We start from the raw sequence: 27,744 nt of genomic DNA, 5'->3' as shown, positions 1-27,744 counted from the left end.
TCAGCCACTAGCAGCTGGGGATGGGGAAAAGCTTTGGGTGGGAGGAGCCTAAACTGTGTCTTAAAGGAGATAGGGACCCTACAAGATGAAGGCAGGCAGGGAATGCATTGCAGGCATGAGGACCAGCCAGGGCAAAAACACGGCAATGGGACGTGACACGATGTGAAGGAAGAGAAGCTGATCAGAGAGTGGAGGAGAGAGTAAAGCCCACAAGGATGGGAGAAAGGCAGGCTGGGCCAGGCTCTAAGGCGGGAGGGGGAGTATGATGGTTGCCAACAAGTATTTGAAAGGCTGTCAAGCGGAAAGGGATTAGCGGTGTTCAGCCTGGCCCCAGAGGGCAGTTCTCTCAGCCTTGGGGGAGGTCGCAGGGAGGAAAATTCCCCGCAATAAAAATGGTGCCCATGGTAGCACCTGGTGGGGTCCCCCTGATGAGCTCTACTAGCAGGGGCTGGGGGGAGGGGAGGACAGAAAGAACCTCCCCCAGCCCCGGGTCCTTGAGCCTCTGGCAGCCCTGCCCGCCCTGAGCAGAGAAGCTTTGCGGGCAGGCAGTGGGGAAGGCCTGCCCGGCCCTCCCGAGCCCCCGAGGGGCCTAGCGTCCCCACAGCTCAAAGACAAAAGGCAGCTTCTGCTTCGGAGGGAAAAGGGAAAGTGTTTTCTCAGTCCCAAATGAATGAGTTTATCCACCAAGCATCCCTAGCAGCCGGGCTGGGGGGGACGGGGGAGGGGGGGGCAGGAGCCCGCTCTACTGGGGAATAAAAGCTAAATCAAGGTCGCCCTTGCCACGGCTCTCCCCAAATTCATTTCAATATTGATGTTTTCAGTGAAATCCAGAAGCTGCTGGGAGGTGCCTGGGATTTCTCTTGATTTCTTAGTTATTTGGAGACATGAAACTATCTTGTGGCCAAATGTGCACAGAAGTATTTTCCACTACAAAGTAAATAAAAGTATTTCCTTCCATTGTTATCCAGGTCTGCCTGTCCATCTGTTTGCTGTGTGTCTGTCTCATCTCCCCACTTGTCTGCCTGTCCATCCATCTGTCTGTCCCCTGTCTGCCTGTCCATCCGTCTGTCCACCTGTTCATCTGTCTGACTGTTCCAGCCCCTTGTCTATGTGTCCATGGGCCTGTCTGTCTATCCACCTGTCTGCCTGTCCATCCCCCTGTCCACCCATCCATGGGCCTATGTGCCTGTCTGTCCTTCTGTCTGCCGTCCCTGTCCACCCGTCCATGGGCCTGTCTGCCCGTCCATCCCACTGTCCTCCTGTTCACTCGTCTGCCTGTCCACCTGCCCGTCTGCCAGTCTGTCCGCCCATCCGTGGCTCCGGAGGGGGCTGGGAGCAGTCAGATGCGATTTTCTGCTTTATTCTGCTGCCGTTTCCGATTATACAGCATGGCCTCTCTCTAAAATGACCACTTGACCTTTCCCCAAACAGCCATTAACCTTCTATGGTCTGTGGCGTAAACAGCTTAATTTTCTGACAGTGGCGTGACAGAGGAAATTACAAAGCCAATTCCCCCTCTCAGCCCCAAACAGATGCTAAATGTAAATCACTCTCTCCAGGAGGCAGGCGCTGATGTGCCAGGGAACAGGGCGAGCTGGGGGGCGGGCGGCCTGGCCAGCCCGGGGGCCACATGGGCAAGGACTGGTGGCTGCGCGGGGCCCAACAGCAGCCAGCTATCCCCGTGATCCGCTTCCCTTCCCCCATTTGGAGCACCCAGGAGGCAAAGGTAACTTCCGATCGATATTTAACCCTGGATCGGTGAGCCTCTTAATCATAACCATAATACTAGAGCCAAATGTTTGCGATGTTATCTCATTTGACCCTCACCACAACCCTACAAGGCCATTATGATCCCCATTTTACAGATGAGAAAACCAAGGCAAGTGGCGGTTGACTGCCCAGGACCACAAAGCTAGTGTTTAGACAGAGGTAGAAGCCAGGGGTTCTGGACGCCCCCCCGGGACCACGGCCTCCAGGGGCAGCCGCATTCTCAGACTCCCCAGGTCTCCCGGACTTCATGACGGGAGGAGAACAGAGAGCGAAGGCCAAAGAGAACCCGGGTCTGCAGGCCGGTCTGCCTTTGTTAATGGGGACGGCCCTGGAATTACACGGGAGATCACTTCCCCCATCATCCCTCGCTGCTGTGACAAAGGAGGAAACTGAGACTCAGAAAGATCACACAAGAAAACCTGTGCAATGCTCCAAAGCCTGGAGAGCTTTTTAAATGTGTGCTGTCCCCCATCACCATCATCACCATCACCATCGTCATCACCATCATCATCATCACCATCACCACCATCATCATCACCATCACCATCATCATCATCATCACCATCATCATCATCACCACCATCATCATCATCACCATCACCACCATCATCATCACCATCACTATCCTCATCATCACCATCACTATCCTCATCATCATCATCTCCATCATCACCATCATCACCACCATCATCATCACCATCACTATCCTCATCATCATCATCACCATCATCATCATCATCTCCATCATCACCATTGTCACCATCACATCCTCATCACCCAAGGGCTTTGCCCACAGCCAAGAAGGGGGAGCTGGACTTGCACCTGCTTCTCCAGACCCCCTTAAGTCCCCCTCCCTTTGGGCCTCTCCCCACTCCGGATGGCTAGCCACGCCATGGAGGACTTTCAGTGCTTGGGAGAGGGGCCTCTCGATGAGACATGACCGGCTTGGGGGACTCCCCGAAGCTCCTCCGGGCCACCATTAAGCTCTGATGGCCTTAAGCAGTTGGAAGGCCGGGGGCGAAAGCTCTGGGGAGGGGGACCTCAGGGCAATGACTTCCTGAAGACTGGGGGTGTGGTGCTGCCTCGAGGCCAGGCTCCGGACACAGAGAGACAAAAATACTGGTCCCTAAGCCCGGGGTCAGACGGAGGCACCAGAGGGTCAGGGTCCGGCCGCTCCTGGCCTGAGCTCTGTTGGCTGCCTCTCCCTCATAGCTCTTAGAGACACCTTGGGATGACTTACCCTTTTCCCAGGGACAGAAGCACCGGATTTTCCAGATCGATGAGGACCCGGAAGGCCTCGTTCATGCTCTGGTAAGAAAAGCCGTCCCCAGCATCTCCGATGACGACGCAGTTGGGGTCCGAGGTGTCCATCCCCTCGAATTCAGAGCGGACATCTGGAAGCAGAGAGAGGGACTGAGGCTGGCCGCCAGCTTCCCTCGTGACCCCCAGGGCCCTCAGACGCCGTCCGGAGAGCAAAGCCGGACCACGGACAAGCAGACGGACAGAAGTCTGCATGTGGCGCACGCCCGGGGGGCTGCCCCCTGCAGGGGACGGGAGGCCAAACAGTGACTCCCAGTGGTCACTGCCCGACAGCTCCTGCGAGAGCCAGGGGAGAGCCAGCGCCCTCGCTGACCCCACGGGGGCTGTGATCGGGAGAGGGAATCCCCAGGCCCGACCCCTGGAGCCCTGGCCGCCCTTATCTCCTCTGTACTATAAGAGAGCGTTACGACGGCCCTTTTACCAATGAGAAAAGGTTCGGTCCGGTTTAGTGACTGCCCAGGGCCCAGAGCCAGTAAGGACCCAAAGCGGGACCGGCTCTCCCTGCCTCCCCCCAGCCTAGCCCGCTAACCACCGGGCCGCAATGCCTTTCAATAAGAGCATCGGATAACAATGGGGGGGAGGAGCTGAGGGAGGGAGAACATCTGAAACTCAGAAATGTTCTAAATGCAAAAAAGCAGAAACCTAAAAATAATTCTTAAAAGAAGAGTCAGAGGAGCTGCCTAGTGTTAAAGGTCGGGGTGAGCTCAGCCTGGTGAGCAAAGCTCCTGCGGATGAGGACGGATGGATCTTCAGGGAGAAGAGATTTATCCGGGGAAAGGCCGGGTCACTGGCCAGTCAGTAAGCGCTGACTAAGCGCGGGCCAGGACTGAGCTGAGCGTGGAGACACCATCCCAGTCCCACCCCCAGGAGGCTTCTGTTCTAATGGAGGAGCCAACACAGGGTAGAGGACGAGCAGGGAGGAGTCCCAGGGGAGCACTGCGGGGCAGGGAGGACGCTCTGGCACAGGGGGAGGCTTGCTGCCGCGCAGGCTGACTAGGACAACGATGGCGGCCACCAGAGACAAGATCCCAGGGGCTTCTGGTCCTGAGTGGGACCGAAAGATTTGGGGCCCGAGAAAGATCGGGAGAAAACGGCCCCCAGCTGATGCCCAATGGGGTGGGGAGGAAGTAAGGAAGCTGCCCTTGCTGGCCCTGAATGACATTCCAAAGGACTGAAAAACCCGGAAGTGGGGGAGACCAAGCCAGTGCCGGGACCTTTGGGGGGTGGGGGGGGGAGCTGGAGGCCTCTGCCCAGGGCTGCCCGACTCCCACAAAGGCTCTGACACACAGGGCGCTCAGGGCGTACCCGGAAAAGGAAGCGGCCATCGGGGGCTAGCCTGACCCCCCCCACCTTGGGACTGAGCCGTCAGGCCATCACCGGAAACACAATCTGGGGGATGTCAGCAAAGGCCCCAAGCTGTCCTGGGGAAAAGATGAAGAGATCAAGCTAGACCAGGGCGCGGTTAGTCAGCGCGGGGGGAGGGAGCAGCCCGGGGAGCCGGGACTGGGGCTGTGGCCGTGGGGGGAGACCCGCGCTTTTCCATGTCTCTATCAGCAAGCTGGGCAGGCCACAACGTGCTGCTGACATCCAAGCCACGGCCCGAGGGACAGAGGGGGGCCCTGAGCGGTCTGGAGTGCCGAGAGCATTCAGAGCCGGCGGCCGGAACGTGTTTTTCAGGGCGTTCATCCATTCTAGGGCTTTTGGAGCCATTTCCTCACAACCCGAGGGCCGTTTTTGCAGGCAGAGAAACTGAGTTTCCCAGAGTCACTGAAGGTAAGAAAGAGGAATCATTTCCTATTCTCTGCAGGTCTCCCAGGATGACTGAGCATTCTTGGCCTGGAAATCCAGTCCCCAGCCCGGCACGGCCAACCCCGCAATGGGGCCAAATCTCTTGCTTGTCTCATGACCGGGTTTCCCCAATTTTCAGTGGGAGCAGTGGTGATTAGTTAACTTATAGTTATTATTACATCACACTTAGAGGACAGAACTGTGCAGCCTTCCCCTCCTCCTTTTTGATAAATCAACCCTGCCCTTCCTTAGGGAACCACATTCAACCAGTGCTTGCTGGGGAGAGGAAGGGCTCTCAAGAAACCCAATAATATCTAGTGGCCAAAAAATGGCCTCCCACGATTGGGGGGAAGGGCTGTTATGGAGCTACAAAGGTCCTTCTGTTAGTGCCCCTTGTCTCCGTTTAAGACCCAGCCCCGGGACAGCCCAGGAAAGACTTTGTGGAACTGCAGAAGGTATTTTCAGATGAAAACAGGCAAACCAAAAGCCTGGTGGGGATAGTCAGGAGCCCTGGATGAGGCAGAAAATATCCAGAATTCTCAGGCACTGCTAAATGGCATGCTCTTAAAATAGGCAGAAGGTACTTTTTGTTTGCTTTTCTCCAAAAAAATAAAAATTAAGCCATCCTCCCTTAAGATACAGGTCTCATACATAAGGCCAAACTTTACCCAAGTCCTTTTGTCACGGTCTCACTCTGATTTCTGAACATGAAAAAATGTCCTCCCACAGAAGCAAAATTCAGAAATGGGTCATTTTTTCCCCCATTACATTCACAAACATAATTTGTGATTTATATATCATTAACCAGTGTGGGGGAGGTGGGGAACCTCAATGGAACTATTTTTTTCTTAATTTTCTACAGAGAATTAGCTTTCTCTTCTAAATATTAACTCGTGCCCTTTTCCTAAATCACCTTCCAATTCCAGATATAATAGAAGGAACATTGATTGGGAGTCCAAGGGCCTGAATTCAAAGCTTTCCCCTGATCGTCGTTCACTTGTAAGACCCTGAGCTTCTGTTTTCTCATCTGTCTAATGTGGGACGTGGACGAGGGGCCGCTGAGGTCCCTTGAACCTCTGCCTCCAGAGAGACGCAGGAAGAGGGTAGAGCTCTAGGCCTAAAGTTAGGAAGGCCTGAGTTCAAATATTGTATGACCCGGATAAGTCACTTAATCTCTTTCTTCATCTATAAAATGGAGATAATAACAGAGCTATCTCGCAGGGTTATTGTGAGAATCAAAGGGGAAAACAATTGCTTAAAAAACAAGCACTTAGGCCGGGGCTATATAAATGCTAGTTTTCCGCTCTTCCCCTTCCTTCCCTGCCACTTCTAGGACTCCCATGAGCCTCCTCGACTATGATCAAGTGTTTGCTCAACCAAACTAAGTCAGTAATGGAAACCAAGCCCGGAAGCTTGGCCCTCCTCTCTACCTCAGTCTATGGTCACTGTCTTCACCATCAACAATAGCCAAGTCACACAGCACCTACTATGCGCTAAGTGCTTTACAGTTACGGCCTTGCCTGATTTCTCACCTGCGAGGGAGAGGCTGTCATTATGCCCATTTTACAAATGAGGAAATTGGAATAAACAGGGGTTAAATGTCAGAGTCAACCAGCTCGTAAGAAAAGGGAGAATGCTTACACGTCTCTACAATTCCTCAAACCTATTCCTGGAGGGGATCAGTAAATCCCTGTGAACTTTGGATGGAAGAGTAGATAATAAACAGACAATTGATGGATAGATTGAGAGAAGGATGGGCGGGGAGACGAGACAGTCGGACGGACAGGTAAGTTGACAGAAAGATGAAATTAAGCTAACTTAAAATATCAGATGGAGACATTCCCCTGGGCAGCCACAAACCCAAGGCCGAACCTGCTGAGCCTCATTCAGGAGTGTTCATTTCTGGGAGTCTCAGAAGGAGCTCCATAAAACACTTCCATGGGCTGACCACACAACCGAGGGCTGAAAACTGGCCCAAACAGAATAAATCCTCCCTCTCCTAGGGAACTTCCTCCGGGTTCAGGGAAGCGAGAGCAGGCTTACCGTCATGGACCAGCAGGTAGGGCCGCAGACCCCGCTCCTTCAGAATCTGGCGAGCGGCCGGGGCAGGAGACGTGATTTCATCCACCGAGATGTCGAATCCCAAACGCCGAAGCAATCCCACAAACTTGTCCCGAGACTTCTGGGATTCATTCGTGCAGAACCGCAGCTTCAGGCCCGACTGCTTGATCCTGTTGGGAGATTGGGCAGAGGGGAGAGAAAACAGTGGAAATGTCACACGTGTGCCTGAGGCTTTGAGGCCGAGACGAAATTTAAACCTCAAGACTGCAAGTTCCTCTTAGAACCTGGATGCGTCTTCCCTACAGCCACCGAACCCATCCATCCCTCAGTAAACATTTTAGTGCCTACTGTGTGCTAGGCACTGCAGATGGACTTGGTTAAATGCTAACCAGTCAAATGACAGGTTTATTGGATCCCCGAGGGGAGCAGAGGAAAGACACCTGCTCCATCCCTCTGAACAGCCCTTAGAATGGGAGGTGCTGGATGAAGGAAGGCTAAAGCTGTAAAGATCTGTGTTCACTTTTCATAAAGGACAGCTGCGGATATACACTTAATTACAGCATGGAGTACTGGCCAGAGCCACCACACGGGCCCTCCAAAGCCCTGATCCAGCTCAGTGCCTCCACTGCTCTGAAAAGCCTTTGGGTTTCATCTCTGCCATCTTGGAGGACAGGGACCTCCTCCGTCCTCCTTTGGGATCCCCAGCACTTAGCACAGGAAATGTGTTTAAAAGAATTGCATATGTTTAACCTGTATCAGACTGATGACTATCTTGGGGAGGGAAGAGAGGAAGGGAGGGAGAAAATTTTGGAACACAAAGTTTTGCAAAGGTGAATGTTGAAAACTCTCTTTGCATGTATTTGGAAAAATAAAATACTATCAAAAAGCAAAATGAAGAGGATGGTTTCAGAGACACGTGTATGTGAAGGGAACAGAACCAGAACAATTCACATAACATTAATATTATACAGACAAATGACTCTGAGAAATTTAAGCACTCATCAAGACACGATTCCATGATTCCAGAGGACTCACAGTAGAAAGAAGGATTCCTCAGAGTACAGACAAAAGACTATTTTTTTTTTTTTGACGTGGCTAATGCAGGAATTTTTTTTTGTTTGGCTAGACACATGTGTAACCACTTTTGTTTTTCTTGTTTCTTCCTGCTTATTTTCCTCAAAAAGGGAAGGAATTCAGAACTGAAAATAAAACTGAATTTGAAAAAAAGGGGGGGGGGATATGTTATATCAATCAGAGAACAGGGAGAATATTTAAGTTACTTCCATATTTTCAAGTACCAATAGACAATTGAAGTGCCAGTAGTCAGTTAAATCGCCAACACTTAACACATTGCTTGGCACATAGTAGGTACTTAATAAATGCTGATAATCTAACATACTTAATTAACACATCACAAAATCATAAGATCTAATTCTGATGGACCTGGCCACCTTCAGCAAAGAGATGAACCAAATCAGTTCTAATGGAGCAGTAATGAACTGAACCAGCTACATCCGGCGAAAGAACTCCGGTAGATGACTAAGAAACATTATATCGAATTCCCAATCCCTCTATTTTTGCCCACCTGCATTTTTGATTTCCTTCACAGGCTAACTGTAATATTTCGGAGTCTGATTCTTTTTGTACAGCAAAATAATGGTTTGGACGTGTATACCTATTTTGTCTTTAATTTATACTATAATATATTTAACATGTATTGGTCATCCTGCCATTTAGGGGAGGGGGTGGGAGGAAGGAGGGGAAAAATTAGAACAAAAGGTTTGGCAATTGTCAATGCTGTAAAATTACTCAAGCATATAACTTGTAAATAAAAAGTTATTTTAAAAAAGAAGGAAAAAAAAGATCATTAAAACTGAAAAAAAAAATCGTAAGATCTTAGAGCTGGAAAGTCCATGGGTACCACCTAGTTCAATTCAAAAAACCAAAAATTTCCTCTGAAAAAAAGTTCTTTTTTTTTTTTAATAACTTTTTATTGGCAGAACCCATGCCAGGGTAATTTTTTACAGCATTATCCCTTGCACTCACTTCTGTTCCGATTTTTCCCCTCCCTCCCTCCACTTCCTCCCCCAGATGGCAAGCAATCCTTTACATGTTAAATAGGTTACAGTACATCCCAGATACAATATACGTGTGCAGAACCGAACAGTTTTCTTGTTGCACAGGGAGAATTGGATTCAGAAGGTAGAAATAACCCGGGAAGAAAAACAAAAATGCAAACGGTTTATATTCATTTCCCAGTGTTCTTTTTTTGGATGTAGCTGCTTCTGTCCATCCTTGATCAATTGAAACTGAGTGAGATCTTGTTGTCGAAGAGATCCACTTCCATCAGAATACATCCTCAAACAGTATCGTTGTTGAGGTATATAATGATCTCCTGGTTCTGCTCATTTCACTTAACATCAGTTCATGTAAGTCTCGCCAGTCCTCTCTGTATTCATGCTGCTGGTCATTCCTTACAGAACAATAATATTCCATAACGTTCATATACCACAATTTACTCAGCCATTCTCCAATTGATGGGCATCCATTCATTGAAAAAAAGTTCTTAACTTGGGATCCACAGACCTCCAAAGGACAGATTTCAATGGGTCTGTGATCTTGGATGGGAAAATTCTAATATCCTTATTTTCACTAATTTCTAAATGAAAGTTTGCATTTCCTCTAGTTACTTTAAACCATGATTATGAGAAGAGTTGTTAAGCTTTACCACCCTACCAAAGGCGTCCATAAAGGCTGAGGATGCTCGAACAAGCAGATCCCAAGAAGGGACCATTCATTCTGTGGTAGAAGGAGCTCAGGGGAAAGAAGCTACTCCTCTGGAGGGAGCCCATCACCCGTCTGACTTGCAGAGAGTGTTCCTTTCCCTCATACTGGCACTAAATCTGTTTCCCTACAATTTCTGCCTCCACCGTCTCCCCTCTCAGCGGTCACTCAGAGGAGTCTACTTCCTACTGCCGAAGCGTTCACCTCCCTGAGAGCAAGCCCACTGAATGAGTCCTCTCCAGGCTAAACAAGCCCGGGCCCTTCAATCAATTCTCATAGGATATGGACCCAAGACCTTCAATCTGTTTCCCTTTTCTCCATCTTATCAAGGGCCTGCCTAAAATATGGCAGCTGGAGTTGAACACAGCATTGTGAGGAAAGAGCTCTGTGAGCCACAAATTGTTAGAGAAACATGAGTTATTATTATTATTACAATTATTACGATGATCTGATGATAGGTAGCATATGTACATGTACACGCAGGCGTGCACACACACTCACACTCATTTTCTAAAAGTTGGGAGGAAAAGTCACTGTCCAGCGGAGCCGTCGAACCTGCCCCACGACAGGCGCGATCCCGTAAGAAACGGGTGTCAGCCAAAGCCCCCGGAGCCAACCCTCCTCAAGGGGCTGGCAATGTCTTCTCCAATAACGTGGGTCATTCATTTCTTTCTTATTATTTGTCTTTCCTAATCGCAGGTATATGAATTATCAATTATACTTAGTGGTTAATTGCCCTTCATAAAGATCGCCTTTTTTATTTTAAATTAGGCAGTTAATATATTGTAACTAATAGCATCCACTTGTACATTCTAAATATATCTTCATTGATTGGAGCCGCCAGAATGGGAGACCCGCTCCCAAGTTAATGAAGCAGTTGGGTGACGAAGTACAGGCGGCGTCCGGGGAATAATTATCGCTAATGAATTATGATGTGCCCTTCTCAGAACAATGAACAATTGGTATGACAATGAGATGACAGAGCCCCCCATCTGTTATTCCAAACACAACTTCAGTTGTAGATGAAGGAAGGAAAGGAAGACAGGCTTTGAATGACTGAATGAAGGACAACTCCGGGGGACCAGGCCTCTGGCTCCTTGGGAAACAGCGACACATGATTCACAAATAATCGGTGTCCGTCCGGGATTGGGAGAGAGCTGATGGCGGCAGGGATGTAAATAGAGATGACAGCAATCTGAGGGTAGATGTCGAAGGGACAGGTAGGGATTTGGAGGCCTACAATTCATTCCTGAAGAAGGGGAGGAAATGGGATACACCTTACCCCAGAAAAATCAGCGTGGTCTCTCGTTTAATAGACTAGTCCACAGGAACAGTCCCCTTATTTTCAGCCTTAACTCCAAAAGAAAATACTGTCCCTTCCGCTGAGTCAAGGAACCTCACATAGTTATAGTCAAATGGACAGTCCCACAGGATCACAGATTTAAAGGTTAGAAGCTGGTGGGTCCATTTTTCTTGTTTTTCAGATGAGGAAACTGAGGCAGGTGGCAAGTTGCTCAGGGTCATGCTGCCAGTGTTTGAGGTAGGATCTGAATCCAGGACTTCCCGAATCCAGGTCTAACACCCCATCCCCTCTGCCAAGCTGCCTCCCTGAGGGTTTTCTGATGAGATAAAGTGGCAGGCTATGGCTCCTAATGCCCTCTCCTCTCCATTTTCTCCTTTAAGGAGGAATCAAGCACCGCCCTCCCACTGAAGCCTTTTTGATGTTCTTTAAGGTTATTGCAAGATCAAGAGTCCTTTGCTACAAGAAGTCTGGAGCAAAATCAGTAGAGCCAGCCAGACCTGGACACCCACTGACCTGCTGACTAAATGAGGAGAAAATGATAGAAAGGAGAAGAGAAGGGTTGGGTGGAAAATCTTGGGACCTCAGCCAGAAAAGGACAAACTAAAATATTTGATCACTATTGTTTAAACAATGACATTTTCTTTCTTTAAAAAAAAGTATTTTTTAAGCAAAGAAAGATTTCTTTGTTAATTTATTTTTTCTACTTATTAAAGGCTAAGCATTTTTTGGGCAAGATTTTGCCCTTCCTTTTAAAGGTTTATTTAACCAACTATTTTTATTGATGATTATAAGTTTATTGTTTACAGGCGAAAAAGTGTAAGCATCGTCTCCTACCTTAGATGGCATTCTGTTTGAATTTGTCATGAAATTGTCTTCTATTCTATTTTGTTTATGGCTTTGGGATCAAGTCTTTGCTGCACAAAGTGTTTTGCATCAGTGACTGAGGAATTGAATATTTCTAAATTCCAAATACTATCTTTCTAGGAATCCAGGAGAAGAAATTATTAAATAGTCACTGAACAAGGGCTTAAAAATCACCTTTAAAGCAACTGAGGAAATTAAACTAGGTGCCCTCTAGTGTAAATTTGTGTCTGAAATCCAGGCAGTGAAAATAAGAAAAAGAAATAGAAAAATCTGTGAAATCACAGATCACAGATTTATAACTGGAGAGATTCAAGAGGGCATCTCATCGAACACACTCCTTTTACAAGTGTGGAGACTGAGGCCCAGAGCAGCTACTTGATTTGCCCAAGTCACAGAATTGGCTGGTTGCACAGCTGAGAGCTGAACTTAAGTCCTCTTTCCACTGTACCCCACCACCTCTTAGGCAGACAAGAAGCTACACTGTGAACCCTCAAAACAAAGAAAATATGAATGGCCAAGATGCCTAATGGTAATTGAGATGTAACCACTGTTGTTGGGTTTCTTGTTTATGTTTTAAGCTGTAAAAGTCCTGAGAACATACAAATTTTTAAAAAGGAAGGAAGGAAGGAAAGAAGAGAGGGAGGTAGGGAGAAGGGAGAGAAAAAGAAAGAGAAAAGAGGGAAGGAAGGAAGGAAGGAAGGAAGGAAGGAAGGAAGGAAAGAAAGAAAGAAAGAAAGAAAGAAAGAAAGAAAGAAAGAAAGAAAGAAAGAAAGAAAGAAAGAAAGAAAGAAAGAAAGAAAGAGAAAGAAGGGAGGGAGGGAAGGAAAAGGGAAGGAGGGAGGAAGGAAAGAAAGAGGGATGGAGGGGGACAGAGAGAGACAGAGACAGAGACAGAGAGAGAGAGAGAGAGAGAGAGAGAGAGAGAGAGAGAGAAAGCTGGAAAGAAAAGTTCCTGGCTAGTTGGGGCAGGCAAGGTCCTGCTCTTATATCCATGAGAAATGAAGAAATCTCCCAGACCTCCCTGGGAAAAGCAAAGCCCTGACCAGAAGTCACCAGAACAATGTGTTTCTACTGTACATCAAAGGTGCCGGAGTTCCCACTGGGGAGGTTAGTGCGAGCATTCTTAACCCCACTTTGTGGAAGAGGAGACTGAGGCTCAGGAGCTGCGGGACTCTGCCAGGAGGAGCTGGAGCTGAGGCCGGCCCTTTGTGGGCTCACGGGGAGTGCGGAGGGGAGCTCCCAGTGCCCCGGTGGCCCCAAATTCCCAGGGTGAGCCGAGGGTAGGGCCGGGAAGGCTCGGGGAGCATCGGGCCGGAGCCTCCTCCTTCTGCCTCTGCCCGGCTGACCCCTGACCTCGGCCCCCGGCCCGGGCCAGCTTGTGGGGCTCTGGCCGAGTCCAGCATCAATCCCAAAGCCGGTGGGGGGAGGGAGGGGCGCGGCAGAAAACCCGCTTTTCATCTGCGGCCGAGCACGGTCCCTTCTTTCTTTGAACTGACCTTTACCTTCTTCTGCCGGAGCAGGACAAGACTCTGAGTGACAACGTCCCACCAGGCAATTACTGGGCCGCAGATGAGCCGGCCCTTACAAATCACCCCGGACTTTACACATCTGCTGGCTGTCAGCATCTGCCGGGAGCGCTCACCCGAAAATAATGAAAAACCCTCATTATTGTTCCGTGCCAGGTAAGGTGGGAGGGCGGCGTGAGGGGCCGCGGCGACCTTGGGCACACTTAGCCACCTCCCGGGAGGGCAAGGGAACCCAGCGACCAGGGAGGGGCCGGGCGCCCCGAAATCGGCCCACTCCGCCTTTCACAGGCGGGGAACTGAGGCCCGGAGCGGAAATGGCCTGCCCGGGGTCCTGCGGGTGAGTGGCACCTGGCGGGGGAGCCCAGAGGGAGCACCCGTCTCAAGGCTGTCACCTGTGGCAGAAGGACGGCCCAGAGTCCTCTGCCCTTGGGCACTTCCGGGCTGGGAGACCCTGAGCCTCGGTCTGCCCCAGTGGCCTCCGCTGTAAAAGGGCTAACAGACCCCTCCAGGGTGACAAGGAGCATCAGTGACATAATAAGTATAAGAAGGTCACTCATAATCATAATTTCAAGGTCAGCCTGAGAAGGGAGGAGCTCTGATAACCTTGGACACTTTCCATGTGGATCAGAGGCCTTTCACTGGGAAGAAAGGAAGTGCATGAAATCGGCCTGTGACCTTTATGAGAAACTTGGCTCTAAACAAACTTTGGAAAACTCACTTGACAAAATTTTGGATGGATTAAAAAACACCAGCTTTGCAATCTCTTGGTTCTCAGAAGGCTCGTTCTGCATTGAATTTAGTGCTTGGTTTTATGACTTTTTTCTGTAGCATTACGGCATTTTGGGGGGAGTGGGTAGATGGGAGTGTTGCTCGCAAGCTGCCACGGCGCTCACAGGTCTATTCCTTATTATCTCAGCCATTTCCTACTTTGGATGCGCCATAACCAACGGGCAGCTTAGAGAAACATATAAAGAATATATTTCCAGCCACGTTACAAGTTCCTGATGCGTTTTCTTTTTTCATTTGTATAAACATTTCAATATGATTTTATTTTTCCAATTTCACGTAAATATCATTTTGAACATTTACTTCTGTAAAATTCCGAATTCCAGACTGTTTCCCCCCCCTCCCTCCCTCCCCTACCTCTCCCCTCCCCAAGACAGAAGTAATTTGAGAGAGTTTCTACATGTACAATCTTTTTCCACGTGGAGCCAGGCTAGTGCCCTCCCCATTTACTAACCCCTACAACATGAGATTAATAAAAGCAAGCCAAAAATAGACACAGGAGGGGAGGTGGGGAAAGGTGGGCCAACCTAATAACACATCAGCCTGGATGGAGCCCCCCGAAGGTGGGCTGGGAGCATCTGCCCCCTCCCTCCAGTCCACTGCTTTTATAATCTTACCACCTTGAACAAAATCACTTTACAAGAACAAGAGCGATCTGTGGCTCCAGGTGTTGACAATCTCCCGAGTGTGACTCGGAGGTAAAGCAACTGGATTTTCTCGCTTTGAACAAAGGTCACAGGCAAGATTTATGAAGAAAGGGCAGAGATGGAGAAATAGAAAGCAGATGCAGAAGCAGAGGGAGTTTCTGAGCAGGGAAAATTGGGAACCTGTGGGGGAACATCTACCCATTGCTGCATCCATTTCCCCATGTCGCTGACCATCTGGGAATGGGTGGCCCTCCAAGGACAAAAACTGGACTGAACGAGAAGGCCCGGAGGGGATCGAGTGCCCAGGTTAACGAGTTCACAGGGCAATCAACTAACCAATAAGCATTTATTAAGCGCCTACTGTCTACCAGGCACTGTGCTGGGCTCTGGGAGAAAGAGTTACAAAAAATGAAACATTATGTTTCTTTGGAAGTTTACATTCTATCATGTTCATCAAAAGATTATCCAAAAAAACTTCATCCCTGATTTGGGATGGAAAAGGGGATGCTACAAGTTGGTATACAGCAGCCATCTAGGTCAATTCACATTCTGTCTTTTATTTTTCTTTGAAAGATGAGACGTCAAATCCAGCCTCAGACACTTATTTAGTTTCAAGTATAGTATGGGAATAACAGACTTACCTCCCAAGGTTCTTGTGAGGATTAAATGAGTTAATATTTATAAAGCCCTTAGCATGTGCACAGCACATAGTAGGTGTTACATAAATTCTTGTTGATTGACAAGATCTTTCTGTTATATCGTGAGATTTCTTCAAGGATACAGAGTAACAAGAGAAAATAAAAGATAGTGTGAAAACTCCTCAGAGTGGGAGGGAGGAAGTTTTTGTTGAGACTCCGGAACTCCGTGGCTGGATTTCACACAGAATTACTTTGTGTTTTTAACGTCACTAACAAAATAAAACCTTGTGGACTCTCCGTCTCCTTCTGCTGAAATGGGAGACGCTCTTTGGCAGCTCAGGATGCTGCTCTTCTACTGGAGACACTGGGGACTGACTGCCCCCAGCAAGGCTGGTGAAGGGCCCCCAAACTGCTGCTTGACTCTTTCCAAGGAACTCCCCTCTCTGGGGAATGCAAAAGCCCCTCAAAGAGGACAGACCTGACTTTGTAGCCCTCGCCCCTGACTGGCTCGCAATCAATGTTTTCTGATCGATTGACGGATTAGCCCTCAGTTTGCTAAGGTGTAAACCGAGGGGCTGGGTCCATGATCCATTTGTAGGGTCCTTCCCAGCACAAAATCTTAGGATTCTCCATGTTGGTTTATATGGAAACTCCACCCAATCCACTGACCAAGAAATATTTTTCTATCACAGAAGGCTCTCGTTTGTTATTTTGTTTGTTTGCTTGTTTTGGCTTCATTATGGGATGGTGAATTCTGCAAGGAATTCACGGAAGGCAAGAAGCGCTGGCCAGGATGAGAAGTCACAGATGGGCTGTTCTCTGAATTACTGAGGGGAAATCACACATACATGGAATTACTAAATTATCCGGGCCTTTGTTTTCCTGCAGCAATCCTGGGATTGGAAATGCAGTTAGGGGAGAGCTTAGAGATCACTTAGTGCATTTTACATATGGGGAAACTGAGGTTCAGAGAAATGAAGAAATTGCCTTAAAGTTCCACTAGTCTTAAGAATCAGTACAGTGCCCTTACGCACAGCCTCGGGGCACTGAGAGGCGCCAGGCCCAGGAGGCACTGGCCGGGGCTGGGCTCTCCTTTCCAAATGGCAGAATCCACAGAGGAAACAACCATGCCTTTCTAGGTGGTCAGTGTCCCCTCTGAGGACCGTCTTCGTCAGGGCCTGTGTCTCCCCGGCTCCCCCAGAACTGGAGAGACCCAAGGAGAACGCCGGGACGCCGGCCCAGTGGCCATCAATGCCCCATTGTTAGATCGAGTAACAGGCACTGGCAGAGGGCGGGAGTGTTCACGGAAGCGGGGGCTGCCTGGCCAAGGAGGCTTTACCAACCCCCGGATTCTCGACGCCGGGAAGCCCGAGCTCCGTGGCAAACGGGGGCTTCCTTGGGAATAAGTCCCGCGTGGCCAGGGGGATGGAAGCAGAGAAATGGGGGAAATCCCGCACGAACTACCACAGAACACCGAGAATAACAACAGGGAATACAACCGCACTTACATAGGGAGTTACTGAGGGGGGGAGTGTGATTGTGTGAGAGTGTGAGTGTGTGTGTGTGTGAGTGTGAGTGTATATGAGTGGGGGGAGTGTGTGAGTGTGGGGGGAGAGTGTGTGAGTGTGTGGATGTGTGAGAGTGTGAGTGTGTGTGACTGTGAAAGTGTCTGTGTGTGTGTATGTGTGTAAATATATAGATATAAATATATATGTATGTATGTTGTCTTATTTGCTCCTCATTTGCTAAACGATACATTGGGAAGGGAGTTTTATAAACACGCCGGATGGGCAGGAAGGGCGGCACCAGCCGGCGGTTCCTACTCTCTGGGGATGCTGAGGTGGGGAGGGGGAGGGGGTTGGAAAGAGAGACAGAGAAGGAGGGAGAGGGGAGAGGGGAAAGAGGAGCAGGGGAGGGAGAGAAAGGAGGAGACAGACAATGGACAGGCACTCGGAGAGCTCACGGGGCAGGTCCCCCTCGAGGTCACCCCCCTCCCCAAAGAGCACAGATCTGGAGCCCGGGGCCTGCGGGCAAACTTCCGCTCTGGGACCTAGACTCTTGAGAGATGGGGAGGGGTGAACAGTGGCCCTCAGTTTCCTTTTCTGCAAAATGAGGATGTGGCCAGTGCAGGGCTTCTTAAGGCTTGTGTGCCAGGGACTCCCCAGGTCTGGTAGAACCAGGTTTCCACAGGAACAGAAATAAAGCGTTAGGATTCCACAGGAAATCAGTTCTCCTGGAACCCAGTCACAATAATGTAAAGAGCGAGCTCGTGGCCCCGCTTAGGCCCGCCCACAGAACGGGCGCCCCTCCCTCCGGAGCACTTGGCCCCTTCACTCTCCAAGGCACAAACTCCGGGCCTTCCTCAGCCCCCAGCCTGGAGCTGTCCAGCGCTTTGTCGGCTGACTTTACAGCTACTTGTGCCCTCCCGGTCCTCAGGCTACCTCTTTCTAGGCTGGGTATATGTGTGTGTGAGTGTGAGTGTGAGTGTGTGTGTGAGTGTGTGTGAGTGTGAGTGTGTGTGAGTGTATATGAGTGTGGGTGGGTGTCCCTTCCTCCATCCCCCCCCCCAGTTCCCCTGAACTCACTTCCCAGGGTCCATGTTCTGCCCCTCCCAACCCCCCCAAAGGAACAGCAGTAGGAAGAGCTCAGTTGGAATCTCTGCTCGGCCACGTGCAGCTGTGTGATCCTGGGCAAGTCAGGGCCCTTCTGGGCCTCAGTTTCCTCCTGTGTAAAACTGGGATAGGGGAAGGACTGGAAGGAACCTCCCGGTTCTATTCAACCAACAGCCAAAGCAGAGAGCACGGGGGGGGGGGGGGGGGTAACAGGAAAGGGGAAACGTGACAGAAAGAACACACACTCTCAGATCCGTGCGAGGACCAAAGCAGAGGCGGAGGCACGGGAGGGGCCGCCGGGCATCGGGCACCGGGACACAAACCAAAGCCAGCAGGCCAGGCCTCGCCCTCGGGAAGCCCTCGGTCCGATACGACAAGCCGGGAAGGGAGGGGCTCCGTGGCCGTCACGAAGGCTGACAGACTGAGTCTGAAGCAGGCACACTAACAGTGGCTGAGAGAGCGGCGGGCAGGGCTGGCACAAGGCGGGCACAGCAGGGACAGCGTGTTTGTAAGCAATGACCTCATGGTCCTAGGGCATGGCCCTCGCAGTGTTCTCAGCTTTGCCCATCCACCCCATCGCTACCCAAGGCCCCAAAGGGCACAGATCAAGGTGCATCCTTTGCAGCAGCTTCGAATAGCAATGGCTGACTCCCAGGCTCCCCTTCTTCTCAGAACAGAGAAGATAAAGGGGGCAGGGATGGTGAGGGAGGGGGAAGATGGAGGGGGGAGAAGAGAGAAGGGAGGGGGGGAAGGAGGGGAGAGAATAAAAGGGGGAACGAGAGAAGTCACTGAGCATTTTTTGAATTTTTACAAGAAATAAAGACCAAATGAAGCTCAGATTAAAGTTAGAGAATGAATTTATTACATATTGTAAAAGAAAAGCAGCAGCTACAAAAGAGCCCCAGGTTCATGAACAATCCTTTTCTAGTCCAGTAAATACCAGGGAACATCTGTATTTAGTGGTTACATTTAGAATAAAAAAAAAAAAACTTTCCAAAAAAAATTCCTCCCTTATCCTGGCAGAAAGGTGGAGGATTATGGGGCACAGTGAGACATACCCAAGCAGAGGCTGTTGCTGGGCGGGGTTTCTGTGTCTGTTGGGATGGGGGGAGGGGGATGGAAATGATTGAGACATCCGATAACTCCTGGGGTTGGCCAGGGAGGTCCAGCAGATGAGCCCCTTCCGGGTCGAGATTCTCTGAACTTACCAACCCAATCGAATGGCAAGGGCTTTTGTCCTGTGCCCTCACTGGTTCTATAGAAAGAGGCGGCCTGAGGAGTTAATTATCCAACCCAAGTGGCTTTTTTTTTTTTTTACAAAGGGGGAAACCGAGACCAGAGATGCGACCTGCCCTAGGTATTGCAGCAAGAACTGAGCCCCCAGGACTGAGGAGAGTCCTGGAAAGTGGGAGCAGGGATGGAGAGAGGCTGGGGTTTGGGGGCTTTGCTGTGTTCCCTCGGCCCCTGGATCCTGGGCCCTAAGAGCTCAGCCTGGGGGGTTCCACGGCACGCACTGACCCCCACTCCTTCCGCAGGAATCCCCCCAAAAACATTCTAAAAACCTGAAAGCCCAAGATCACACAGCTGCAAGTGGCAGCTCCAGGGTCTGAGTCTGAGAGTCTGGCCCGCCCCGGTCACCCCGGATCGTGCCATGGTGCGGGCTTTAGGGGAGAGGTGTGGAGCCCCCGACACTGGCCAGGGAACCCTCAGCACCCCCCATTCCACTTCCTGCCTCAAACACGTCTCCTGTGAAGTGAGGGGAGGGGGACCAAAAGCCCTTTAAGTCCTAAGCACCCCCGGCCCCTCCCAATAAACCCTCGGCTCCCCGCAGTCCGCTTCCGGCCTATTCTACCACTGTCCCTGCCTTCTAAGCCCCTTCACAGCAGACCAGCAACCTCAGTGTCCTTCCCCGAGCAGCCAAACCGGTCTTCCCTCTGCTCTTACACGCGGCTCCCCCGTCTCCCACCTTTGTCCTAGCGGTGTCTCCTCAGCTCTACCATCCCTCTCGTCCTCCCGGTTAGCAATGGCACTGGGAGTGTCCCCGCCCTTTGTAAGTACCTGCTGTCTCTCCCAAGAGAACACAATAGCAGCAATGGCTTCGTTCTTTAGATCCACCCCTGGAACACAGCAGGCACTTAATAAATGCTCATTAGACTGAATTCTCACCTAGACTCCCCAATAACTAGCATAGCATCTGGCACATGGTAAGCGCTTAATAAATGTTGATTGAGGAGTTGATCTGAGGATGGGCAGTTCTAACTCTTCTCCGTCCTGCAGTTAGGAGCTGGGGGGGGCTGGGGGGCAGGGAGACCCCTAACTTAAGGCCTAGAATGAGACCAGAGGAAGTTCTGAGGTCCTTGGGGGGTGGGGAGCACAGAGGGAGGTGAGGAGGGCCAGCAGGTCGGGGAGGATCCGGGCAGGGAGGATGGACGCAGGGACACACGGGCTTCCTCCAAGGTAATGGGACCATCAAAGAGAGAGAAGATCTCCTGGCCCCTCTTGTTCTCCCAGCAGTAAAGGAGATTGGCCCGGGCAGCCCCAGCCCCCTCCCCGGCTTTGATGTGGCTGCTTTCCTGCCTCGGCCATGAGGGGGGAGGGGGGGCTCAGGCTCCATTAACTTCCCCTGCCCCCGGTGCTGCTCCTCAGGCAGATCCTCAGGGGCTCCGAGAGCCTGATTCCCAAGGGTCTCATCTCACAAAATCAGAGACCCAGAGGGGGGCCCCAGAATCGTGCAGGGCCAAGGGGCAAGTTCAGGCTCCGGGTGAACCCCGCACTTCTCCAAAAGGGCCCCGAGGAACCTTGGGCAGGGGGCCTCCTAGAGATCTTGAGACAAAGTTTGGGGGTCTCGGGGGGGGGCCCGTTTCTGGTGTGACTGGGAGGGGGCGGCTGCTGAGGCCCCTGTTGTTTCTGAACCGTGGCCATGGCCTCCCTGGTAGAGGGGCAGGCCCCGGATGCCACAGAGGGCCTCGGCCCTGAGCCGGTTTTGCTAAGCTGCTTCTTGGGAAAGCAAAGGGTTCTCTGGGGAGGGGGGAGGGGGCGCCCTGGGAGCCCCCTAGGTACCAGGAACCACCCTCCTCATCCTCAGCAGAGCCAGGGCCGTCGTGGAGCCGTAGCTGTTACTACAAAGACTTGGCTAAGACCTCGACTCCTCAGATCCCGCCAGGACGGGCAGGGGAGGCCTCAGGGACCGGGCCCCTGGGCCCGAGGTCTCTCTCCACAGCTCTGTCCCCTGACCCTGGCAGCCCCTGCCAGCTGGAAGCCCGGATCTCTGAGGAGGCCCTGGATGATCTCTAGGTGGGCTCAGGCCGGAGCCCGGCCCGCCCCTGGCAGGGCCAAGAGGGTCCCACAGCAGGTGAGCCTCGGGCAGACGCCGCCACAGGGCCTCAGAGGGGCTGGGGCCTGAGTGCCCCCACCCCCTCCCTGCCCACTTCTCTGCCTCCTTCTGGCGGATGTACCACCGGGGACACACGGGAGCCCCCGGCACCAGCTGTGTGAGTCCTTCTGTACAATGGGCTGGAGGAAGAAGGGGAGACCCCTCCGGTGCATCTGCCAAGGCCACCCCCAAGTGGGCTCCCGGAGTCTGGACACGATTTCTTAAATGACAGCAAACCCCAGGATAAAGGAGGGCACAGGTCCTGCCTCCAAGGTCTCTGCCAGCCCTCGGGGGGCAGTGAAGGGGCGCCCTGCCCAAGGCCACAGGACCCGGGTGGGGGGGGGGGGTGGCAGCTGTGGCTCGGGCCGGCCTCGAGGGCCGCCCAGAATGGTTTTACGACGGCTGCCCGGCTCGGACGCGGCCGCCCAGCTGCCGGCCCCTCGTGACAGATCCCGGTCGGGGGCCCGGCTGACAGATGCGGGGAGGGGGCGGCCACAGGATGTTGTAAACGTCCAGCCAGGCCGGCCTTTCAGATGCCGATGCTAATGGCCCCGCGGAGCTCCTCGCACAGCTGTAAACGGCAGCCCGCGGGGAGGGCCGCCCGCCGCCCGGCCCGGCCTTTACAGACACTTAACTGCCTTCTGCCTCTAACAGCCGAGGCCCCCACTTCAAACGGGAAGAATGAATAGCTTCTCTCGGGGAATCAATCAGACTGAGCCCCCCCTTCCAGGAGAAAGGGCCGTCCTGGGGCCCCTCCCTTCCTGGGCACCCGGGGCACCCCAGATGGCACCGCCCGGGCAGCCCCGAGCGGTGAGTCCATGACGGTTTGGGGCGTTGTCACCCCAAGTTTACAAACAACTTTGCACCAATCGGGGCTGGGACTCCACGCGACCCCCCTGCCTTTCACCACAAGAGCATGGACAAAGCCAGCTCAGCATCTTCCTTCAGTGCCGAGGGCCGAGCGCCCCCCAGAAGATGGCGGCCACTCTGCTGCCCGGGAATCAGGGGTCACAGAGTCAGGGCGGGAAGGCCAGGAGCCCCACTCAGTCTGGCTGAACTCCGGCCCCAGTTTTCGGACGAACCAGGAGCTGATCTCAGACGGGATGCCCGGGACCGCCCAGGCCCTGCCGCCCCCATCAGCCCCTGGGAAGGAGGGGGAGCCCCGGACACCTCCGAGCCCGTTCCTGGCCCTCCGCTGGGGACAGAGCTGGAGAAGGGGGCATCGGGCGGCCCTCCCACCCCGGGCTTCCCCCCCAGCTCAGAGAGCCTTCCTGCTCCGCGCGGGCTCCTGGCGGGGATGCTCTTCTAAGGGGACTTCAAAAGGAACCGTGCATATGAAGGCAGTCGGGGGACTGCAGAGAAACCCCCCCCCCCCCCGCAGGCCGATCAATGGTGGCTGAGGGCCGAGGACCCGGCCGCCACCCACCTGTTTATGGCCCCACAACTGACCCCACTCAGGAAGCCGCCCCCTCCCCTCTACTCCCCCCCCCCCCCCCGCCCAGTCCTGAGAGCAGGAGCAGCATCAGAACTAAGCTTCTGCTGAGCGAGACAAACGTACGAGGCCCAAATGCGGGAAATGTGGGCCCGGGCCCGGCCTCCCAGGTGAGACCCTCAGGCCTGCAGACTCGGGCCTCCCAGGGAGGACCAGGAGCCTCCAGGGCTAGCCCAGTCACCCGAGGAGCAAGTGAAGCCGGGGGACTCCCCTCGCTCATGCTCCCAGACTTGGGCCTCCCAGGGAGGCCCAAAGAAATAAGTGCGGGAGGTCTCTGGGGAAGCTGGGGCCCCGGGGTCTCCAGGGGACTCACCCGAGGAGTAAGTGAAGCCGAGGGACTCCCGCCCTCACGTCCCCACTCTGCTCCCAGCCAAACTTCCCCTTAGAATGAGATGGGGAAACTGAGGCCCTGCCCAGGGAGATCAGGGGCTTAACAAATGCTCTGCTCTTCCGGCCAAGGCCAGCTTTAAATGCACCAGCAGACGCACAGCTCCTTGCTGGCCCCAGGAGGCAGCTGAGGGCCTTGGCCGCGCCCACTCCCCACCTCCGGGCTTTTGTGCGGGGTGCCCCCCGTTCCTCAGGAGACTGACCCCGCGCTGCGCAGGTGTTTGCTCTGCTTGGGCCGCGTGCGCATGGGAGGCACCAGGTGCACGGGCACCCACTGAGGGGCAACGGCAGAAAGCTTCAGGGCCCCCGAATTCAGGTCAGTCCAGTTCACCAGCATTTATTAATGCCCGGCCAGGCGCACTTTGTGAGAGCAGGAGGGACTGACCCAGCCCCGGGGGCTGCCAGGGGGTCCCCTCCCTGAAGCAGAGGCCGGGCTCCCCGCCCCCCTGCAGAAGCTGCACAGCCGGGGGGCGTCAGGATGGAGCAGAAGCCCGCGCCCTGTGCCCGGCTCTGCCGGCAGGAGGAGCGCTGCAGACACGGCCGGGCCGGGGCAGAGACAGGGCAAGGCCGGACACACCGGGACGGTCCGAGGACGAGGCGCCCCCCTGCTTGGACTTGTTTTCGAGGAGCCCGCGTCTGGGCCTGGAAGAGCCCGACGTCCTCCTTGGGCAGGCGGGACTCGGAGCCCGGGGCAGGAACGTGGCCCGGGCCCCACGGAGGGATCCCAGAGCCCCCATTCCATGCCCGGCCCCCTGCCCGCCGGGAGCGCTCCTCCTCTTGCTGACCCCTGATCATTTTCTATTTCCGGCTTCCTGCAGCTGCCGCAGAAAGGAGCCGCCCCCAAATGCAGCCTCGGAGCCCTAACCTCCCGGACTCAGCTTCCGAGTCTCAGTTTCCTCATCTGTAAAACGGAAAGCGTCAATTCAAGGGGTCTGCTGTGAGTCCCACCCACAAGAAGGGGCATTAGGCACAGCCTTGTCACCCACACTGCAACCCTCGCTGCCGACGCACTTGTGCAGGCGCCCACCAGGGGCCGAGGCGGCCGGGTCCCGCACCCTGGCAGAAGGAACTGAAGGTCGGGCGGCAATGCCCGGCCCGGGGTCACACACAGACCCTGGGGACCACGGATTCGGGAGCTGAAAAGGGCATCCGGACCAAGCCGTCGGCCCCAGCCGCGCCCACGTTCCAGCCCTCGCCGGGGGACCCCACAGATCGCCTCGGACACTTCCTAGCAGAGTGACCTTGGGCAGTTCCCCCCACCCCCACTCCAGCTTTGTCTGCAAGAGGGGATGGATTCCCCTCCCCCACCAAAGTAACCTCCAGCCTGACCTGGGGGGAGGGGCTGGTACCCAGAGATCTTTCAAAGGCTCCCCGTCCCCCCCAAAAGCCAACTGTCCTGGCCATCCCAGCCCGACCGGGTCACCTGTACGCTACGCTGGGCAAGTTCAAAGACAAGAATTAACGGGGCTCCCTCTCGAACTCAGAGTGAAAACCTCGAGGCGAGGGCCAGCGCACCCCTTCCCCCTACCCCCCGTAGCCGCGCCGCACCCGCTCTCCCCAGTCTCTAAGTCTTTCTCCCAGAACCCCACAAAGCATAGTCAGACTCCGGCAGCCCCAACTCGACGCCCCCGCCACGCTCACGACAACGCTCCATGTTGCGCGCGCACTCCCGGCAGTCCACGGCGTCCACAGTCTCCCGGGCAACGTTCCACAAGCTCCGCCCCTCGAAGCTTGCGGCAGTCCCCCGATCACTCTCCGCCCCCTCCCCCCCGCCCCTCGCACCTGGCCACGGCCTCGATGGAGCCGGGAATGGGCGTGCCACCGCCATCGCCGCCGTCGTAGAGCACCCCGGAGATGTCGAGCAGCAGCCCGCGCACGCCCGCCAGCCGCTGCGCCCACGCCGCTGTCACCGCCGCCGCCATCGTTCTCCTAGCTCCGTTAACCCTGGTGACCTTCCGGGGGGCGTGATGGGAGCAGAGGCTTCTGGGAAATGTAGTCCATAGGGAGGACCGCCTGCGGGTGGGGAAATGGGGTGTGAGCAGAGGCTCCTGGGTAATGTAGTCTCCAAGAAGGGGGCAAAGCTGTTGGGGGGGGGTAATCTGAGTCACTTTGCCCTGAGGAGTTCTCCCGCCCCCGTTTACGTCATTGATCTTCCATCCTGGGGAGCTACTAAAGCCCATCCGCGGCTCACTGACTACCCAGCGACTTCAGGAAGGGCGTTCCTGTCCCCGTGTGCCTCAGTTTCCTCCTCTGTTAAGTGGAGGAAGCGGGGAAGGGGAGGGAACGAGCATTATTTAAGCTCCGACTATGTGTCATGCGCGGTGCCCACCACTGAGCGGGTCACATGACGTGAGGCCTGCACACGCTCCCCTCCCCCCATTAGACTGGAAGCTCTTGGCGGGCCGGAGCTGTGTTTGCCTCTCTCTGGAGCTCAGCACACAGTAGGTGCTTGGCTCGTAGTAGGTGCTTCCCTGACGCTTAGTCAGACAGATCCAGCCTCTACCCCGGGAGCAGCCAGAGACCCGAGTCAGGGATCCAACAAGGGGGGAAGTGGCTTGGGCAGGGCTACCCGGAGGCGGGGGGCTGCACCAAGCGGCTCGGGCAGATCCGCTGTGGCGGGGCTGTCTCTGACTGACGTCTGCTCCCGGTGATGACGTCGTGCTTGCGGCCGCTAGACCGCTCAGGGACATTCCCCCGAGTGAGCGCAAGGGATTGTGGGCTTGGCGCGCTCAGGGCGTGCTTGCTGGACCCTAGCTCTAGAAACTGGGGACTGACTAGCCCGAAGCACTGTGGGCACGGGTCTTTTGGCCCACCCCCTTCCGCAGGGCCGGGGACTTTGCTGTAATCTTGAAGCCCGGCCTGGGGGGCCCCGAGGTGGCCCCTTGGGGGTTTGAGTCTCTCCTCTGCCTCCTACTCGGTCTCTGTAAAATGAAGGTGACTGTTGGCTCTTAATCCATCCCCTCCCCCCATCTTATCTCCCTGAGTCAGTCTACAAACGAACCCTAATCAGCGCCACCTCCTTCCCCTTCTCCGGCACCCCCGCCCCAGCCCCTGTTCCATCTGAGATAACAAACAAAAACACCCTTCCGTTTCCCATAAGCCCTTGCAGAGGGGGCTCCCCCAGGCCTAGTGGGAGACTTAATCCTTCCCCTCCTTAAGTCTTAGCTTCCCCGACTTCCCTCTAGGCTCAGGCCGGTGCCGCTGCCTAAGAAACACCACCTCCCGAGCCTGGCTTCAGCCCTTCTGTTTCTGGCGCCGGGGATTTGGAAAGAGGCAAACACGTGGTCCCCGCTTCAGAGCTCCCGTTCTGGTGAGAGACAGAGGGCTAAGGAATAAGCAGGAGCCTACACGATGATGCTACCCTGGGGACGCCGGCACACAGGCCGCAGGGATGGAAGAGATCAGTTATGTCCCAATCCTAAAGCAGGGCAGGGCCAAAGAAGGCTCAGGTGCACTGGGCCATTTCCCACTCCGGCAAAGTTACCCCAGCCAGAAGAGGAAGCTGGATTTCAAAGAGGCAGAGAGAGCAACTAGACCGAAATGCCAACGTTTGCGGGATGAAGGGAGTTCTAGAAAAGCCTCGACTTCTGCTTCATTGATGACGTGAAAACTTTTGTGTGGATCACAACAAAATGGGCATATGAAAAAATACTCAAAACCAAAGTTTTTTAGATTGCGGGTTATGACCCCATATGGGATCATGTGGGGCCAAAATTATGATCGACATGATCTATGTATCTTTAATATATATACAAGTAAAATTTTCTTGGGCAAAAAGGAGCCACAAGTAGAAAAAGTTAAAAGAAGCTCTGCTCTAAATCATTATTGATTAGAGAAATGCAAATTAAAACAACCTTGAGATATCTTTTTTTCCCCTGAGGCAATTGGGATCAAGTGACTTGCCCAGGGTCACACAGTTAAGTGTCTGAGATCACATTTGAACTCAGGTCCTCCTGACTTCCAAGCTGGTGCTCTGTACTGTACCACGTAGCTGTTCCGAGATATTATTTTATGCTCATCAGATTTGCTAAAATAATTGAAGGGGAAAGTGACAGATGTTTGAGGGGATATGGAAAAAATCAGGACACTAATTCATTGCTGGTAGAATTGTGAGTTGGTCCAGCCAGATTTGTTGTTTCATTGCAATCACCTTTTTTTCATTATACTTTGTTATGGCAATATTTATTAATTTAAAATAAATAATTTTTTTCAAGATATGGCAATTCCTCATGGAAATGAAAGGTGATCATCTTACTTGTCTCCTGAGGAATCTGTATGCAGGCCAAGAAGCAATAGTTAAAAACCAAATATAGAAAAACTGCTTTTAGATTGTAAAAAGAATATAATAAAGCGGTATATTGTTCCCTTATCTATTCAATTCATATTACGTTAT

General features: G+C 53.2%; 1 protein-coding gene across 5 annotated transcripts in view; it reads right to left on the bottom strand.

The window, feature by feature from the left end:
• LHPP (phospholysine phosphohistidine inorganic pyrophosphate phosphatase) overlaps nt 1–25,700 on the bottom strand; it is a 136,591-nt gene extending 110,891 nt beyond the window's left edge. Inside the window, exons 1-3 of one of the 5 annotated variants that reach the window (XM_051982681.1) lie at nt 25,134–25,700; nt 6,922–7,109; nt 3,011–3,164 (exon numbers count right to left, since the gene is read on the bottom strand). In XM_051982681.1, the coding sequence (XP_051838641.1) occupies nt 3,011–3,164; nt 6,922–7,109; nt 25,134–25,531 (740 nt within the window). In that variant the 5' untranslated portion in view covers nt 25,532–25,700. The remainder of the gene's footprint in view (nt 1–3,010; nt 3,165–6,921; nt 7,110–25,133) is intronic. The other 4 variants (XM_051982680.1, XM_051982683.1, XM_051982678.1 and 1 more) reach the window with 4 other exon arrangements.
• Nucleotides 25,701–27,744: the final 2,044 nt, after the last annotated feature.

The sequence above is a fragment of the Antechinus flavipes genome, chromosome 2, assembly GCF_016432865.1.
Source record: "Antechinus flavipes isolate AdamAnt ecotype Samford, QLD, Australia chromosome 2, AdamAnt_v2, whole genome shotgun sequence".
In the NCBI taxonomy this organism is placed as follows: domain Eukaryota; kingdom Metazoa; phylum Chordata; class Mammalia; order Dasyuromorphia; family Dasyuridae; genus Antechinus; species Antechinus flavipes.
The sequence above is the reverse complement of the archived record's forward strand: the minus strand, read 5'-3'. Positions and strand labels throughout refer to the sequence as shown.